At 45.7% G+C, this 19,659-nt stretch overlaps 1 protein-coding gene and 1 long non-coding RNA gene across 2 annotated transcripts in view; one reads left to right on the top strand and one right to left on the bottom strand.

Annotated features, from left to right (window-relative positions):
• Positions 1 to 137: 137 nt before the first annotated feature.
• On the bottom strand, positions 138 to 18,471 carry LOC146075570 (uncharacterized). Its single transcript, XR_014473594.1, has 3 exons — positions 17,891 to 18,471; positions 2,368 to 2,542; positions 138 to 1,701 (listed from the first exon to the last, which is right to left on the bottom strand). It is a non-coding gene; the product is annotated as an uncharacterized LOC146075570 (long non-coding RNA).
• SLC44A1 (solute carrier family 44 member 1) overlaps positions 17,979 to 19,659 on the top strand; it is a 112,046-nt gene continuing 110,365 nt past the window's right edge. The window contains exon 1 of the mRNA XM_083184913.1: positions 17,979 to 18,694. Within this exon, the coding sequence (XP_083041039.1) occupies positions 18,671 to 18,694 (24 nt within the window). The 5' untranslated portion in view covers positions 17,979 to 18,670. The remainder of the gene's footprint in view (positions 18,695 to 19,659) is intronic.

Here is a 19,659-nt window from a genome sequence, read left to right on the forward strand (position 1 = left end):
AAAGTAGGTTTGAACCCAACAACTGAACAATCAGACATGAAGATTATTTATTTCACTAATTTATGTAGAACTTACAAAATAAGTGTCAAATAACAAATAATATTAAATCATTTATTAAATACGTTTACAGTGTATCTTGAAAGTGCTGCGGCCATGTTTGGGTTCTGGAGGAAAAACTGGCTTGTTGCAGACAAGCTTGCAGCCTATGGTAATGGTGGTGTCGTGGAGGGCTGCAGGGAGCTGAGACTGACATCCGACATGGCTGGAGCGGTATGCTGTATAGCTACAGTGTCAGCAACTCCAGGTGACATCTAAAGAGACTGCTTGAGTGCTGAATTCCATTCAGCATGCAAACAGCACAGATGACGTCCAACTTGGAGTGCAGTGCCAGTCTGAAGAGACACTTTAAGGGTAGGAACGAGTTACCCGGATGTCTAGTTACCCAGATCATGTCACCTCCTACACAGCTGTTTCTGTTTCAGATAATGACTGTGTTTCAACCTACATATGAAAATAATGATCATGTTTGCTATGATTGGGTATCATTACTTCCTGACAAGTATACCTAGAAAAATTGATGCTGTTTTGAAGGCCAGAGGTGGTCACACCAGAGATTAATTTGATTTAGATTTCTCTTCTATTCATTCATTTTGTTAACAGAGTAAAAATAGATTATTAACACTTTTATTTTTAAAGCATTCTTACTTTGCAGTTTTTTCAACATCTGCACTGTATAATTTTAATATATTTTATCATCATTATTATTAGTATTATTATTACTACAGGAAGCATTTCTCCCAATACAATTCTTTTGTATATCTAGCATTTTCTTTTGTATTATCCATCCCAAAATCTCAGCATATGGTACACTTATGGTGCATATGCATGGTGCGATTTTGGCTATGTACGATTTTGACATTATGATAATGCTAAAAACAGCTCATACTACACCTACACCTTCTATTTTTCTTTCCATTGGATGTAGAGAAACCCTAGATATACAGACGTATCCACATGTGTCTACATCCCAGCTGCAGGTGCCCGTTTGGTGCAGCCAGTCAGACATGCGACAGAGCGGTGGGTTGCTGGCTAATGTATTTTCAATAAGTCAATACTTGTGTGCATTACACCCGGAATGTCACTCCCGTGACAAAGTGGAAAACAGAAGGGTATTATTACATTCTTTGACATTGCTAGCAGAGTCAGACTGGTTACCTGGGTTGTCATGTAGCAGCCCCAAGGGTTTTGGGTTCCGAATGAGACAACCCAAATTCGTCCCAGTCCCCAATGGTTATGGTTTGGCCACACTCGCTGGGCCGTTCACTCCAGGAGGGGTGGAAGCAGGGGAATGGCCAGCATTTATGGGCATGCCCATCAAAACACTGGGCGTACCCCTGCAGATGCAGGCGTGTCTATGCCTGCTTGGGGTGGGTGGCTGAGAACACATGATGTCCGCGCCTGCCCCGGCCATAATAAAAGTCAGTCTAGACTCCTTTATTAGCATACTCATCCCCTTGCATGTTATAAAGGATTCGATCGGCACACGCCATTGGTTAGCACTTTTAATAGGTGTAAGTGCAGCACTAATATGGTGATTCTGCTCTCTTGCATTCACAATAGCAGAGCAGAAGGAGCCCCATCTTACGCTTTTACCTTCCATCCAATCTGCAAGCAGCATTGCTTGGATTTTAATGTTCCCGGCTGCAATATAATAGAAAATAATTGAGAGTTTATTGTGGAAAAAAATAAAATATATACTCAATGGTATAGTACATATATGCTTTATCCAAGTTGGAGTTAATAGTCCCAGTGATACTTTCTATAAGGAATATATTGTGTTGATAGAAGACAGGTCGAGTCTCCCTTATCCGTGTATTCTAAAAACAGAAATATTCCAAAAAAACTTGGTTTTTCAGAATATTTTTTTTCAAATTCCGCCCCTTTTTTCATACTTACCTTGTCCCCTGATGTCCACGGTGGCCTTCGGGATCCTCTACAGCGGCATCTCCGGTCCCAGGGGTGCATTGCATGAGTGATGTCACCGGTGCGCCTGCGCAGTGCACCCCCTGGGATTGGAGACCACCTTGGACGTCGGGGACACTGGGGGACCATCGGGGCACCACCAGGGGACCAGGTAAGTATAAAAAAGAATATATATTCCAAAATCCAAAAAATTATCCAAAATGCTTGTGGTCCCAAGCATTTTGGATAAGGGATACTCAACCTTTACCATATTTACAAGGGTATTAAATAGGAGACCCATATACAGGTAGCATACCAGACTTACAATACAATGAAGATTTGCACATAGTGGCATCCTTATATATGTTTGGACGTCCCGTGAAAGATGGGCGCACCCAAACTCACTCTATTTAACTCGAACATTCATCATGTCTACATGGATGCCGGTGGCTGCAGCATCTTCTTCTGGGTCCGAGCGGTCATTGCACATTGTAGTTCCATTGCCTGCATCTCAGGACTGGTAAATAGTCTGTCCTAAACCTTGATTCAATACTATGAATGCTGACCATGTGCACAGATCCTGAAATGGAAGACCCTGGTGATGCAATTCTCATAAGAGGCTTATCAGAAATTCATACTGTAAGTTGCAGTGAACACAATAGCGTTATGATAGAGCATTCAATAAACCAGTGCCAGTCTATGCAGAATTGGTTATGTCAGGGTGAAAGAAGGATGTGGAAACACAAAGGAAAATGCTATTTAAGTGAATAAAGATTACTTTGTGAGCATGCCATATGTTTATTGTATATTGTTTACTTACAGAATAATTATATAAAGCAACCTATTCATTGTTGTGGTATTTATAGAGTATCTCTAGTCCCTGTTGCCTTAATTAACTCCTGTTTCATAGGTATGGAAAGGTCTCTACTGAGACATCTTGGCAATGATTAGGTGTATTTACTATATCAAACAAAATCCTACATGCAAGCTGTGGACACACATAAAAAAGACAAGGGTAGGAGAGTTTGTCACTTGGGTGGTGCACCAAAAAAGAATTAATGAGAGACTTAAAATGTACCTTTTATTAGGGTTATAGATTTAAAGAAAAGGGGCTACGAAATATAACAGACTACATGAAACATAAAACATAGACATAGTGAATACAGTGCATGTTAAAAATGCACGTGCGGTGTCTCTTAGCACTTAGGGGCCCATTTATCAAACTATATTTGTGGTTAAATCCCCGAAAACGCACGTTTTCAGGGTTTAGCCGCAAATATTAACTATCTCCTAAATGTATCAAAGGGGGACCGCAGCAGGGATCTCCGATCCCTGCTGCGATCCTCCCTGCAGCGCCGCCGGCCGCATTCCCCATAGGTTTCTATGGGGGATGCAAAGCTGCCCGATGTATTAACATTGGGCAGCCCGGCATCGCAGCTCTGGGCTATCGCCATTCTGATATGGCGATAGCCCATTTTAGCCTATGGCTACACATCGCACTGCCCGAGCAGGGCAGTGCGGTCAGAGAGGTCGGCCGGGGTCAGCGCATAACCGCGCATGCGCTGACCTCCCGGCTTCCGGGTCAGGGCTTCGCAGGGACGGGCTCCTATCGGAGCCCTGTCCCTGCGCCCTTAAAAATAATACATTGCCCCGATATGATCGCATTTTACAATGCGATCCTGGGCAGTAATATTCCGCCCCTTATACATTAATTTTAAGTAATGGTGTGTCTGTCCCTTTAATATTGGCCCTTATGGCTCATAAATATTGCGGGAATCCTATTGTACCAGTAATTGTGATCAAGTAATCTATTGTACGCGTATACCAATAAATTTTGAAGATCATTCATTTGTATCTGTGTACAGTTTTTATTATGTGCAATTTTTATCCCGGTCTCGTCAGTTCGCTGTTATATTCATAGATATTATTCTGTCTCAGTCTCCACTGAAGTATTTCTAAACAATATGCATACAAATCAAAGAGGCTTTTGGATATATGTGTACTTGTATACTGTATATTCAGGAATTGGATAGAGTGTTATGTATCATACATTCTGTAGTTTTGAAGTTCAAGAGTTGATACATATGTTTCAGTAATTTGACACAGGGCACTCTCTCTCCAATTGTGAGAATATTTCTTTACATAGTAGTCACTGACTATATTATACTGATGTCAAGTAGACAAATTTTCAGGGTTGTGCCTTCTTATATTGTTAGCCATAGCGACAGCGTCTTTGACATGTGTCATGCAGGTATCACACGTGTACGGTGCCCAGTGGTGTAGTCTGTGAGGACTAAAGTTTACCACGCATTCATATAAAAAAGTGTGTAGCAAGCACCGGTCTCAGTATTTCTAGTAGGGAATATTTAATATGACCTTAGTAAGGTACTACAGATCCCCGTAGGATATGGAAGTCTTGAAGAGGCTGTTGGATATATACCGTACTGCACGTTGGTCAGGGGCGAATTTAGGGATGAGGGCGCCCCTAGGCACAACAATAATGTTTACTAAGTAGGACAGTTTATAGGGGCAGTATCTGCATGTCCTATCCATTTATACTCTATTTAAGATGGAATATAGTACAGTAAAGTGGATATTTTGCAGTTATTGGTACATTTTGGGCTGACAGTACTAACACAGGCATCCAAGTGCCGCCCCCAAACATGTGCCGCCCCTAGGCCGGTGCCTCACGTGCCTAATGGGAAATTCGGCTCTGACGTTGGTGTTGCCCAATATAAGCAGGGCTTATCAGGTGCTTAGTGTAATATAAGGCTGTTGATTGTGCACCATATAGTACCTAGTAGCATTCAGATTTGCAGGGCTAGCAGCGTGTGCCGCTTGTATTGCGGCACACCGTTAACTAGCTCACTGGGACTGACAATGTGGACATACATATACAATTCTATTTGAACTGTTGCAGGGATCTATAAACCCGCAGTGTATTAGCGGGAATTGCACATATAATAGACACACATTAAGAGTACATTAGAGTCCTTAAAAGGACTAATATTCGACATATAAGTTGGATTCTCAATGAGAGCGACCGCACGGCTATGGTGGCCACAGAAAAATTATTTGATTGATTCTGCAACATAATTTTGTAGGTCACTGCTCCGTCAAGGCAAAATGAATGAGAAAAACACATTAATACCCCTTTCACATCTTACCTCTGACCTCGGTGTGAAAGTACCACAGCTTTTAACCCGGGTTGGCCAACCTGGCAATTCAACCCGGGTTATAAGAATGGTTCTCTCCAGCCGCATGCGAGGTAATGTGTTCACGCAAATGCCTCACATGTTATCAAGGGGATGCGGGCAGCACTGGTGGCAGGAAGGGGGCAGCAATCGGCTTGGTGATGGTAAACATCTGCTGCTTAGCGAGCGGTAGTGAATCAGGTCCTAAATGCATGATGAAAGGGGACATAGACACTCAATAAACCCAGAAACTTACACATTCTCAGTATAGTTGCCATATATTAAAACAGGTATAGTCCATAGGGTTGACCACAGGAAGGTCTACATACATTGGGTTGACCACTAAAGGTCTTAGGTCAACACCCCAAAAGGGTTGACATGGGTCTAGGTCGACAGGATCATTAGGTCGACACAATCATTAGGTTGACATGGGAAAGTTTGACAGTCAAAAGATCAACAAGGACCCTTCTACACATCCCACCACCTTGACATCACCTCCCCCCGCCCAGCCAGGGCTACAGTACACGCCCACCATCCACCATTACTCCACAGCCACCATTACTCCCGCACCCTCCCCTCTGCCCCCTCCCGTGATTCGCGGCACCCCCACAACCCGTGATTCACGGACCCCCACAACCCCCCCCTCCCGCAATTCACTAACTCCCACAACTCCCCTCCCACAATTTGCAGACCCCCCTTCCAGCGATTCAAGGCCCCCCCGCGCCGCCTCCCGCAGTTTGCAGATCCATGCACCCTGCCCTCCCGCAATTTGCAGACCCCCCTGCAAATTCCGGCAATTCCCCCCCCCCCCCCAGCAGACCCCCGATCCTGCATTTCACATACCCCTGTGAGAATGGGGGATCCTGTACCGCCACAAGCAGGTGCCGCCCCTAGGTGGGAAATCCATCTGCTGACGTCAGCTGCCCACTCCCCGCACCCACATCACCGGCCAATTTGCATGGGAATGCCCATGAAATGCATTTTTTAATGAGTGCAGTAATATTTAGGATTTTTATGTATATCTGAGATAAAGATAAGTCTCCACATGCCATAATAGGAAACGGCCACTAATATAAAGGTAGGTGAAGATTTCATAGGATTATTTGTTGTCTTGCTTCCTTAGCGCCTGTTCTTGTGGGCTAATGGCATTTTATTATTTATTACAAGTTATTTACAAAGTTCACACATATTACGCATTGTTTTTCAGAGTGCATCCATTATTGCAGGGGTGGCCAACCTGTGGCTCTAGAGCCGCATGCGGCTCTTCCCCTGTTAAAGTGCGGCTCCTGCCCACCGTCTGTCCCCGTCTCCATCAACCGCTGCCGGTTCCTCGAATCTCTTCTCCTTCTGAGGGGAGGAGAGCGCTCATCGCTTATCTGTCCTACCCCTCACTGTGCATCCTTGTGACTGGGTCATCCGCCAATCAGAGCTCGCGGGCCGGCAGCCAATTAGGAGCCGGCCCGCGAGCTTTGATTGGTGGACGGCCCAGTCACAGGGAAGTGAGGGGGGGGAGGAGACGCGCAGTATGCTGTGCTCTCCTCCCCTCGGTGACATGACAGGACTGCAGGGGGACACCAGACTGTCCTCTCCCTGCCCGGCAGCAGCAACAACAATGGTGAGTCCTGCTGCTGGGAAATTAGCACTGTGGGGGCATAGCAGTTTGTGGCACTGTGGGGGCATAGCAGTTTGTGGCACTGTGGGGGCATAGCAGTTTGTGGCACTGTGGGGGCATAGCAGTTTGTGGCACTGTGGGGGCATAGCAGATTGGGGCACTGTGGGGGCATACCAGCTTTTTGGCACTGTGGGGGCATAGCAGTTTGTGGCACCGTTGGGCATACCCAGCACCAGGGGGGCATACCTCGCACCGTGGGAGCATATGTGTATGTGGCACTATTGGTGGCATATGTATATATGGCACTGCACTATTGGAGGCATATGTGTATCACACCCACCCAAGGGGTCCAAATAGACCATGCCCCTTTTTTGGCACGCGCGTCGAAGGCGCGCGCATGTTGTTGGCTCTTTAGCTTGACCACAGATATTTTTCGGCTCTTTACCTCTGACCGGTTGGCCACCCCTGCATTATTGGGTCATTCCATGGTAAAAAACGTTACATTTTGACCAAAAAGATTTTTTTTGAGCATGTGTTTTGAATATTTTGTGCAAAGTTAATGTTGTTTGTGTGGTACATGATATGCTTTCATTTTGATGCAAAGCTTGCCATGAAAATTGGTAACAAACGTTACACGAAAAGGACATTTTCATGGAATGACCCATGACATATCTGTTCCCCAGTGGAGCTTACAAACTATGTTCCCTACATGTACTGTGCATGAAAACACTCAAGCTGGTGTTCATTTTTTTGGGAGACAATTAACCTATTAGTATATTTTTGAATTGTGGTAGGAAACGGAAGTACCCGAAAGACACTCAATATACAATTATTTTCACCCCATTTCTAAGTGATCTGACTAGATTGCTTAGAAATGAAGCACGGATCACTCTCTGTATATAGCCCCACGATTCGCAGTTTCAAGTGTCGCTATCTCCCGCAGAGATCCTGCTGTCTATCCTGCTAGATCCCAATGCTTTACCTATAAACAATAGGCAAAGCCCCCATTGCACAGATTGCGGGTGTGTTGCGATCAGGCACTGGAGGGCCCTAGGCGGGGGCGCCGCCGCCACTTCACTCCACGGGGGTTGCCGGAGTGGAGTGGCGGGGGAGAGTGAGGGAAAAGCACCCCGGGTGGGGGCGGTTAGAGATGCGGCGATAGCCACAGCTCAGGGTGGGCTCCAGGGGGGTCAGTGGAGTGCGGGCGCTATCCAGGGGCGGGGGTATGGCTCACTCTGCTCCAGTCCCAGCTGCTTTCTTCCTGCTCTCCTCGGCACCGCCGGGAGCTCTGTTGCTGCTGCTCACTACCGGACTCCAGTGGCCCGGCGCCCTAGGCAAATGCCTAAAGCTGCCTAGTGGTGGCGCCAGCCCTGGTTGCGATGTGTGCTGAGCGATCCTGCTTAAGCACATTGATCAGCAAGAGCAGCCGGGTTGCCAAGTGTGTATGGGGCATTAAGGACATGGTTGTAATCAAACCCATGACTTCAGTGTTGTGCTCCCCATGGGTTAAAGTGAGGGGGAGCAGTGTGGAACTGAGTACCACTGTAAATGCATGCTGTGCATCCTGGGAGATGATGTCATGCCTCATGGTGAATAAAGATCTGTGTTACATCCATGCTGCAGGTGTGCTCGTGATTCTGCTGCTATACACATCTACAACCACCGCCTGGAATTGTAGGACATAGTAATTCTCACAGAAAAGCAGGCCCCACTACCCATGTCACTAGATGATGCTGGTGGCTATAGTTTCACTAACGAGCTGGAGCCACATCCAGACCTGATGGCGCTATGCTTCTCCTCGACCAGTGGTCCCCCCTACTGGTACTCAATGGTTCATGAATTCGACCACGTCTCCAAGACCACTTTAAGTCCTGGTGCTCCCTATATAATCACATACTGTGAAGCAGTAATGGTAACATTACACCGTCTGTACATTTTACAATGTTTTTTAGTGAAATCCATATTTTTCTTCATATTATATACAGAAGAATGGCATGCAATAAAAATAGTTCTGATGTCCTGTCACGATTGGGATGAATATATGCCATAAATGTGGTAGTCTTGGAAAAAAATGGTCAGTGTCTGTCAGGTGGCAGGGAAGATGGGCGTTTGCAGTCTGGGGGAAATGTAACACATTGCATTTTGCCAAATTGCTGTTTTTCATCGGTTTATACACAATATTGTAACCCTCAGTAATGGGTAACGATATCCTATTAGCGAAGTGCCTCCACCTAAACTTGTTTATAGTGTAGCTTAGGAAATCACTATTGATTTATTATGGTATTTTGACTGACTCTACCTTTCTCTCTTTTTACAGCTTATAAGGATCTAAGTCCCACAGATGCAGCGTCAAAGTAAGTATGCTAATGTTTAATAACATCTAAATTCATATACGCATATTATATATTGTACATACACATTAGGAGCATTACAAGGATTCAGATAACATAAGTTACAAATACAATTACCTACTTACACTCTAATTACCTACTTATACTCTAACTATTCACTTCCCTGCTCTGGGCGCCTAAGCCCTCTTTCCCCCCTAGTTATTACACTCCCCAATAATATTCAATTCCCCATAACATAGCCTTATACTTGTAATCGAATATCCTATTCTCTATAAGTTATATCTGGCCAGATATATAATACTCAATTACACAGTTCTAAGTATGAGCTCTTATGTTGGCGCGCGTTGGGGCCCGTGTCCAGTATTGCAAATGACTATTCTGACTTTAGTTAAATAGACAAAGTCATAGGGAGGATAGTTCCAGAGTAGTCACCACTATAGATAGGTAGGATAGGGGTTAACAGTTTATCCGTGTGGGCATATAATGTAGATGGGAGAAATATAACATGTGTATCATAGGCTCTCACCGGTTAAGTGTCCAGTCTCTCTCTCTGAGTTCGTGGCCAGGCTGCGAAGGGTTAACAGTCAGCTGTTTCTTCAGCGGTGTTTCTCAGCGCTGCACTGTGATTGGGCGCACCCCTGTCCGCTCCGTCAGCTTTGTTGCCTTCTGACCCTGAGCTATTCGGGGCAGTGCGCGCACCTGACAGTCACGGAGTGGCGCCGCTGCGCTGTCTTCCTCCGGCGGCTTTGGCACTAGAACAGCACACTCCAGCCACTCGCCGCTGTCTGCTTATAGTAACGCCGCTCTGCTCGGTCCTTCTCCGGCTGGGGCGCGTGGGTGATGCAGCTGAGCTCCGGCCTCTCGCTTCCGTTGGACTCCGCTTCCCCCACGATGGAAGGGTAAGCTTACCAGCCTCAGGTCTAAGCGGCTCCCAGTCCCTCGCCTACAGGGAAGTTCCGCTAGAGACCTGGCCGCTGTCGCCGCTGCTGCCTGCTTCTTCTGCCGCTATTCACCCTTTCTGTGCCAGCTGCTGCGCTGTCACTCGTTGCTCTCTGTCTCCGCTGCCACTGTGCTGCCGCTGTCACTCCTTTAGTACAGGTGAGGTGAGCCAATACATTAGTCCTTGCTCCGCTGTTTCTCCCTCTTTTATACCCGCTGTCCCCGTCCAGTATCTCCTCGTGTTTCCTCAACTGGCATCCTCTCTTTCACGAGTCAGTACGTCCCTGACTGACTCGTGCATTATGTACCAGGCAACTAGCAACTCCAACGCTCTCACATCTCACAATAACGCGCTCACATTGTATTACACAAGTTAATACTTATATTTCTGTAACAATGAACATAAGGTTACATTCTCTTCCCCTGGTGATTAGGTGAGCTTGCTTCTAGATCACCATCTTTATTTATGTATTCTATGCAGATAGTAAATAAGGCCATGCATAAGGCCATGCATAAGTGGCCAAGGGATAAACTACGGCAGGTATCACACTAGGTTCCCCTAATTTATCATATGTGAGGATTGAAGGTGGCTTGCGCACCCTCTGTGGTCTCATATTTATGGTGGCATTATCAGGACTACCTTGTTCCTGACCCATACCATCTCTAAGTTGTTGTTCTCCAACCACATCGCTACCACTCACTTCCAAATCTTTATACTTCGAGGTATCCTCCCAGGATTTATTGACGGTATTACCAATACCAGAATCAACTTCCTCTTTATAATAATGCCCAGGACATTCATCATTCACCTCCTCTTCTCTTTCCCCATCAACAGCATGAGTTGAGCCATTATAGTCAGTTATATGTCTATCTTGTCTTTCCTGAGTATCCTTTCTCAGGTGAAGTCCTTCCATCCTGACTTCTTTACCAATAGGTAACAAGTGCTGTCTATGATAAGTTAATATCTTTCCTTCCCCCTCCTCAGGTTTTATTTTATATACTGGCAGATCATATAACTTTTCAACTATTATAAACGGGTCTTCCCTCCATCTATTGGAGATTTTTACACCTCTGGGGGTCCCAAACTTCCTCAGCAACACCCTGTCCCCAGGACTGAGCTCCTGTTCCCTTACTTTACTATCATACATCCTCTTATTTTTCAGCCCCAACTTCTTTGCAGTTTCTGAGGCTAACTGGTATGCCTCCTGTAACTCTCCCCTTAACCTCTCTATATACTTGTTGTGAGGCATTTCTGAGCCATTCCTACTTTCTGGGTTTACATTCAGGCTTACATCTATAGGGAGCTTAGCTTCCCTCCCAAACATGAGAAAGTAAGGGGAATACCTGGTCGATTCATTTATAGTACAATTGTAAGCATGCACCAATCGTTCTACATGTTTTTTCCAGTGCCTTTTATTTAGTGGGTTGAGTGTCCCCAGCATATTCAACAAAGTCCTATTAAACCGTTCTGGCTGTGGGTCCCCTTGGGGGTGATATGGGGTAGTTTTGGACTTTACAATCCCACACAATAAACAGATTTCTCTAATCAGTCGACTTTCAAATTCCCTACCTCGGTCTGAATGCAACCTATTGGGTAGACCGTAATGGACAAAAAACTTACTCCATAAAGTATTGGCTACAGTCATCGCTTTCTGATTAGGAGTCACATACGCCTGAGCGTAACGAGTGAAATGGTCAGTTACCACTAATATGTGACATTTTTTTCCATCCCCTACATCTAGTGTCAGGAAGTCCATACACACAATATCCATGGGTCCACTACTTTTGAAAGACACCATGGGGGCATGTTGGGTAGTCACGGTTTTCCTTACTACACAACTTCCACAGTTGCGGCAGTAATCTTCTACATCCCTTCTCATCCCTGGCCAGTAAAATCTTTGGGACACCAGCCCTAAAGTCTTTTCAACACCCAGATGTCCATGGTCGTCATGTAAAGTCTGTAATGCCATGGGTCTAAATCTTTCAGGCAGGACTAATTGGTAGCTAATTTCTCCTTTGGTTCTCTCTATTTTTCTATAAAGTACCCCATTCTTTATCTCTAACCACTTCTCTTGTCTTTTTAGGAGTTTGGCCTTTTCCGAGAATGGTAGCGAGGTGGTTCTTCTAGGTGAGTGTTTTTTTTCTAGTATCAGATAATATACGTCTCTAATGTTATGGTCAGCCAGTTGCGCTCTCTTCATCTGCACTGGCCGAATCAGGGGCAACCCCTCCATCTCTAATCGCCCCAACCAGCAATAGGATAGGGGTAAAGCCTTTGGGGTAGCACCTAGGGAATTTATAGCACCAGTACCACTTAAGTACTCACTCGCGAGTATATCTTTTTGATTTCGTATTTGCCGACACATCCCTTTTATGTCCCCCATAGGGATCTCCACCCAGTTTTCATCTTCACTTGTCGGCTCTGGACGCCCTGGTATTCTGGACAGCGCATCGGCGTCAATATTACTCACTCCTGGTCTGTATTTAATAGAAAAGTTATACAGTGCTAAGGCTGCTAGCCACCTATGCCCGGTCGCGTCTAACTTTGCAGTAGTGAGGATATATGTTAGGGGGTAATTATCAGTGTGAATCTCAAATTGCACCCCATATAAGTACTCATGGAACTTCTCTACCACACACCATTTTAAGGCTAGGAATTCCAATTTGTGGGTAGGGTAATTTTTCTCACTGCCTGTTAACCCCCTACTGGCGAAAGAAACCGGTCTGTTCTTTTTACTGGTTGGGCAATTCTGGTATAATACTCCCCCTATCCCTTCTTGGGAAGCATCAACGTGGAGTATATATGGATCATTAGGGTTCGCATATGCGAGCACGGGGGTGTGGGTGAGTTTTTCTTTCAGCTGAACAAAAGACGCCTCGCACTGTTGTGTCCACCTTTCCCCAAACAACTCCTCGGGCCTATACAACCTCTGTTCTTTATTTTTACTTTTCCAATTAGGGTTCTTTTTCTGGTTGGGAGGTGGATATCCCTTTGTTAATTCAGTGAGGGGCTTTGCTAATTGCGAGTAACTTGGGACGAATCGCCGATAGTATCCGCAAAACCCCAGAAAAGACCTCAGTTGTCTGAGTTTAGTGGGTCTTGGCCAGGCTCTAACAGCTTCCACCTTTTCGGGATCGGTGGCTATCCCTTCTCGACTCACCACATGACCTAGGTACTTTACCGATGCTTGACACAGAATGCACTTGTCTATTGATAATTTCAGGCCTCCATCAATAAGCCGGTCAATCACTTTCAAAAGGCGGTCATTGTGCTCTGTCAAGGTCTTCCCAAAAACAAATATATCGTCAAGATACACCAGTACCTCCCGATAATTCATGTCGCCTATAGCTTTCTCCATTGTCCTTTGGAAAGTAGCTGGTGCTCCTTTAATCCCCTGAGGCATTTTCAAAAATTCGAAAAAACCCAAAGGACATATAAACGCTGTTTTCTCTTGATCCTCTTTCCTCATAGGGATCTGATAAAACCCATTCCTTAAATCTAAAACAGAAAACCAACCACTCCCCTGCAAGCAGTCTAGGGCTTCATCAATCCGGGGCACGGTGTATTGGTCGGTTACGGTGCGAGAATTCAAGGTTCTATAATCTACGCACATCCTTATCTTCCCCGTCTTTTTTCTAGCTACCACTATGGGGGAAGCGTACGGACTTCTGGACTCAACAATCATTTGATTTTCCAATAGTCCTTTAAGGTGTAATCTAACATCTTCAAAATCAGCGGGGGCTATCCTCCGAGAACGCTCCCTGAAAGGACTATTGTCGGTGAGATTGATCTGATGCTCCACCCCTATGGCTACCCCCAGGTCCCACTCTCCTTTAGAAAAACCCGACTCCTTTCCTTTTAATGCTTTTATGAGTACTTTCTTTTCTTCTCCGGTAATATCACTCCCGGTGAAACACGACTCAAATTGGCTTTGGTCTATTTCTCTTATAGCCACATTGAGTGACTTACTAAATTTATGACTGTCATCCCTATATGTCTGCGTCAGTGTCTTACTGTCCTCCTCCGCCAAACACCACTTAGACAATTCCCTATACAGTCTGGTATTGGTACCTATAATAATAGGCAGTTCATTGGCATCTCTTCCCATCTCTGGACATATAAGGGCGATGAAAGGGACTGTTAGATCATTCTCTCCGCCTCCTCCCAACTTTATCTCTACCTCCACATATCCTAAGTAAGGGTATTTTTCTACACTTAACCCCCATATAACTAATCCATTTAAAGGTCTGATAGGAACCTCGGGTATATACCTCTGATACCATGGTTCAAATATAATGGATACCTGCGATCCACTATCCAACAGTACCATACATCCCACTCCATTTATTTCTGCGGTTACCGATGGTATGGGTCCTAAGAGTCCTTCTGGGATCAAACTACTTCCATTCCACCAAATTTTCCCCATTACTTCTACTTCATTCCTGGGGGGAACTGAGAGGGGCTCACAGTCCTCCCCTATTCGTTTCCCTGATCCGATTCAGGGTTAGCCTGGCCACTATTGTCACTGTCAGTGGTTGTCGGGACATTCCTATTTCTACTAAACTGACCATTGATACACTCAAACGCCCGATGCCCTAGTCCGCCACATTCAAAACATCTCCTATTCACACCCCTATAACCTCTCCCCATGCCTCTGACAGTTAATTCTGAATCCCGTCTCACATTGTTATTTTGTACAGTTAACACTTGTTCTATCCTTTTGTTTTGATCTTCTATCAACTTCAATATTTTGTCCTCAAAAGCATCCTTCTCTATTATAGTAGGCTTTACCAATTTTACCTTTTTTACCGTCCTGTCTCTCATTTCTATCAATACTTCCTCCTGTTTAATCTCTTTGAGCAACTCGTTGAACGTGGGCGGGGTGTCTCTCAATACTGAACACCTTAATTTCTGTGCTACAAAGTCAGTTGTCTGAGCCCCTCGTAGCAATTGTCTTATTCTGCTCTTGTCTACATCTCCTCTTTCTATCCCACTCTTTTCAACTATCTTATACAACAACTTATCTAGTCTTATTACATAAGTGCTGAGTTTTTCCCCAGCTTCTTGAAAAGTATGATGAAACCTAGACAATAGTTCCCCTACATCTTCTAGTGTTCCATACGCATAGTCTAAAGCCTCTAAATATGTTTCAAGGGTGGCTTGTGGGTTGCTCCTCCTAGCGGCTTGTACCACCCCCATCGCTGGTCCCCTTAGACTTTCTACTATTCTCTGTCGTTTAATTTTATCAGGGCACTGCCATTCCTCCGCTTGCTGTACTGCAGCCTCCTTCCAAGCCTCGTATGTTTCTTCCCCAGCAGGAACGGGACTTATACCAGAGAATAATCTCAGTCTCCTATAACTCCCCTCATAATGCCATCTCTCCAACTGGGAAACCACTCTATCTATTATAGTCTCGAACTGGGTTCCCCTGGTACTAGCTTCAGCGTCTTCTGCGGCATCACCATCTCTATCTCCCCTAGGTCCCCTATCATTACTGTCTTCGGTAAATATGGGGAAGCTTGCCGTCTCCCCGTCTAGGTCAACATTTATCGGCCATATGACCTGCCACCTTCTTCCTGTTTCCTCATCAGCCACCACCATGGACGGGAGTAAACAGCTATCAAGGTCTTTTTCATTCTCAATAAGAAAAGCGACCACCTTCCCCATGTCTCCTCTCCACTTATCTATGATCTTAGGTCGTACTATTCCATACAACTTGTCAAGGCACGCAACGACATCTCGATCTAGAAATTCTGCGAAGTTTCCCCCTATAGCTAAACACCTCTTCACACTCCTTCCCTTCCTAATACACCACTCATATATGTCCTTTTCCGACAAAATGCCCCTATGCTCCATCTCAGCAGTGCCTCCACTTGTAACCCTCAGTAATGGGTAACGATATCCTATTAGCGAAGTGCCTCCACCTAAACTTGTTTATAGTGTAGCTTAGGAAATCACTATTGATTTATTATGGTATTTTGACTGACTCTACCTTTCTCTCTTTTTACAGCTTATAAGGATCTAAGTCCCACAGATGCAGCGTCAAAGTAAGTATGCTAATGTTTAATAACATCTAAATTCATATACGCATATTATATATTGTACATACACATTAGGAGCATTACAAGGATTCAGATAACATAAGTTACAAATACAATTACCTACTTACACTCTAATTACCTACTTATACTCTAACTATTCACTTCCCTGCTCTGGGCGCCTAAGCCCTCTTTCCCCCCTAGTTATTACACTCCCCAATAATATTCAATTCCCCATAACATAGCCTTATACTTGTAATCGAATATCCTATTCTCTATAAGTTATATCTGGCCAGATATATAATACTCAATTACACAGTTCTAAGTATGAGCTCTTATGTTGGCGCGCGTTGGGGCCCGTGTCCAGTATTGCAAATGACTATTCTGACTTTAGTTAAATAGACAAAGTCATAGGGAGGATAGTTCCAGAGTAGTCACCACTATAGATAGGTAGGATAGGGGTTAACAGTTTATCCGTGTGGGCATATAATGTAGATGGGAGAAATATAACATGTGTATCATAGGCTCTCACCGGTTAAGTGTCCAGTCTCTCTCTCTGAGTTCGTGGCCAGGCTGCGAAGGGTTAACAGTCAGCTGTTTCTTCAGCGGTGTTTCTCAGTGCTGCACTGTGATTGGGCGCACCCCTGTCCGCTCCGTCAGCTTTGTTGCCTTCTGACCCTGAGCTATTCGGGGCAGTGCGCGCACCTGACAGTCACGGAGTGGCGCCGCTGCGCTGTCTTCCTCCGGCGGCTTTGGCACTAGAACAGCACACTCCAGCCACTCGCCGCTGTCTGCTTATAGTAACGCCGCTCTGCTCGGTCCTTCTCCGGCTGGGGCGCGTGGGTGATGCAGCTGAGCTCCGGCCTCTCGCTTCCGCTGGACTCCGCTTCCCCCACGATGGAAGGGTAAGCTTACCAGCCTCAGGTCTAAGCGGCTCCCAGTCCCTCGCCTACAGGGAAGTTCCGCTAGAGACCTGGCCGCTGTCGCCGCTGCTGCCTGCTTCTTCTGCCGCTATTCACCCTTTCTGTGCCGGCTGCTGCGCTGTCACTCGTTGCTCTCTGTCTCTGTGTCACTGTGCTGCCGCTGTCACTCCTTTAGTACAGGTGAGGTGAGCCAATACATTAGTCCTTGCTCCGCTGTTTCTCCCTCTTTTATACCCGCTGTCCCCGACTCCCCGTCCAGTATCTCCTCGTGTTTCCTCAACTGGCATCCTCTCTTTCACGAGTCAGTACGTCCCTGACTGACTCGTGCATTATGTACCAGGCAACTAGCAACTCCAACGCTCTCACATCTCACAATAACGCGCTCACATTGTATTACACAAGTTAATACTTATATTTCTGTAACAATGAACATAAGGTTACAATATTTATTAGAAGAATTTTATTAAATAAAAACCTAGAATATTTGCAGTTTTGGCAATATGTTTGCCTGCGCCTCTTCACATTTATATCCTTCTACATAAACCTAGGTGTCTTGCAAAAGTATAAAGTATGCATGACCTTGATGTATGTTGTGCGCACTGGTGCAAACACAGGATGCTGTGAAGCATGCATCCAAATGAGATAAACTGCCTTGTTTGTTTCCATGGGGGAGGTCAACTGTATCTACCAGGCATGATATACTAAGATACAGCAGAATTTACTTTTTCTGGGTCATAGATAAGCTGGATCATGTGGGTAACTCTGGCTGCATTTATTTACATTTTCACCTACAAATATAAAGGCTCAAAGACACACACAGCTATTAACACTTAAACATAAACTAACACCCACAAAGTAGTAATAACTTACAGCATGCTAAATAATAGTCCCCAACAGCAGCAGCGGGGGAGCAGCCGAGTGCGCGTCTGTTGCTGGGAGAGATGAGGATCTGCTGCTGCCGCTGCCAGACAGAGGAGCGCCCCCTCCGTGCAGCCGGAAGCAGTCAGTGCCTGTTTAAGTGGGACACAGACCTGAAAGCTGTCTATCCCCGCAGTGCATGCCCATAGGCGGTTGCCCCACCTTCTTTGTTTGCGGTCCCCACAGACAAGGCCAGCCGGCTGGAAACAGCAGCTTCAGCGCAGACACATCAGCCACTGTACGGGAACCAGGAGGAGGAGAGGAGCCTGTATCCCCCGCTGCCTCTCTCCGCCGCCCTCTTCCCTGTCTCCCCAGCCGCCCGCATCGCGCTATGGCTGGTAGCAGCACCATGCCAGCCTGTGACAGGCGCAGCAGATGGGACTCGTCCTCCCCTTAGCAGGGAGACGGCACAGGGCTGCATGCGCGGCGGGTGTCTCCGGGTGTGAGCTCTGCTGCACAGTGTCCCCCGGCCGCCGCCACCTCTCACACCTGGGTGTCCCCTTTCACTTTGTTGTTTCCTGTTATTCCGGTATTTGCCGGCCAGTGTGTGTGGCATTACATTGCATGCATTGCTTCTCCTCCCTCCCTGCTACCCACACCCTGCTCCTGTCCCTCCCTGCCCTGTAGCTATAGTTTCCCCTGTGCCTGGCACCCCAGCCCGGCGGGAAGACCCCAGAGGACGCCCTCACAGGATCTATTTGGCAGCTGCAGGCAGGCGGCTATCACCGCACCATGGGATGCTGCGGGAGCACACAGGTAACCGGCTGTCACCCATTCCTCATCACTGTGAGGGGTCTCTCATCCCCCCCAGCAGTTAGCATGGAATGTCTGCTTATATAGTTATCTGTTTTACTACTCCTCATTCCATGTTTATGTTAGGTACAATAGCAGAATAGGAGTAAATATATGGTTATTAGGATACATTCCAGATGTATGTAATTGCACACTCCAGGTGACTACACCACACTCGTTCCAATGCTGTTTGCATGTGTCTAGTGGGCACAGTGCATATCTCTGTGTAGGTTGGTGCTGCAGCAGTACTCCCAAAATATATTTGCTATTGTTATCCAGGAGTGGGCTGCACATTGTATAGTATGCACCATGGCCTGTTATTCTGCATATCCAGGCCTGGGATTGCTTTTATTTATGTGTTAAATCACTGTAGTGCCTAAACCTGTTACTACCCTATTTAATAAGTATTCATTAATTATTAATGTAACTAATAGTAGTCCCTTCAGTCAACTTGCTTATTGTTAAACCTGTTCATGTTCTGCATTGCTATAATTTAGTACTATTTAACTTTTTTTATTTGACTATTCTAGAAAGTGCTACTTGTGTCTAGTCAGCATTGAGTATCAGAGAGATGATCCATTTGTTTCTACAGATTTTGTGGATAGGTCCATATGTATGGGATTGTGTCTGTAAGGTCACTCCTCTGAAATCAGGTCATGTAGGACTTACTGTGAGCCTACTGAGCCTCCCCAGGCAGAATACACATTCCCAGCTTATTCCCCAGTGGAAGTTGCTATACAATTATACTGCTACTATTCTGTTCTGTCAGCTGCAGAAATGTAGTACTGTCCTGCACACCCTTATGGTTCTATCATGCGAGCTGTCATTTATGCAGAGAGTATGGTAACATTAATTGGTTACTTTTACATAAAGTGATACCACTTTATGTAAAAAGGTGCATTTGTTAGCTGTTTACCACTCTTTGTGGC

Source organism: Crinia signifera, chromosome 1 (assembly GCF_055691185.1).
Source record: "Crinia signifera chromosome 1, ASM5569118v1, whole genome shotgun sequence".
Taxonomy (NCBI): Eukaryota; Metazoa; Chordata; class Amphibia; order Anura; family Myobatrachidae; genus Crinia; species Crinia signifera.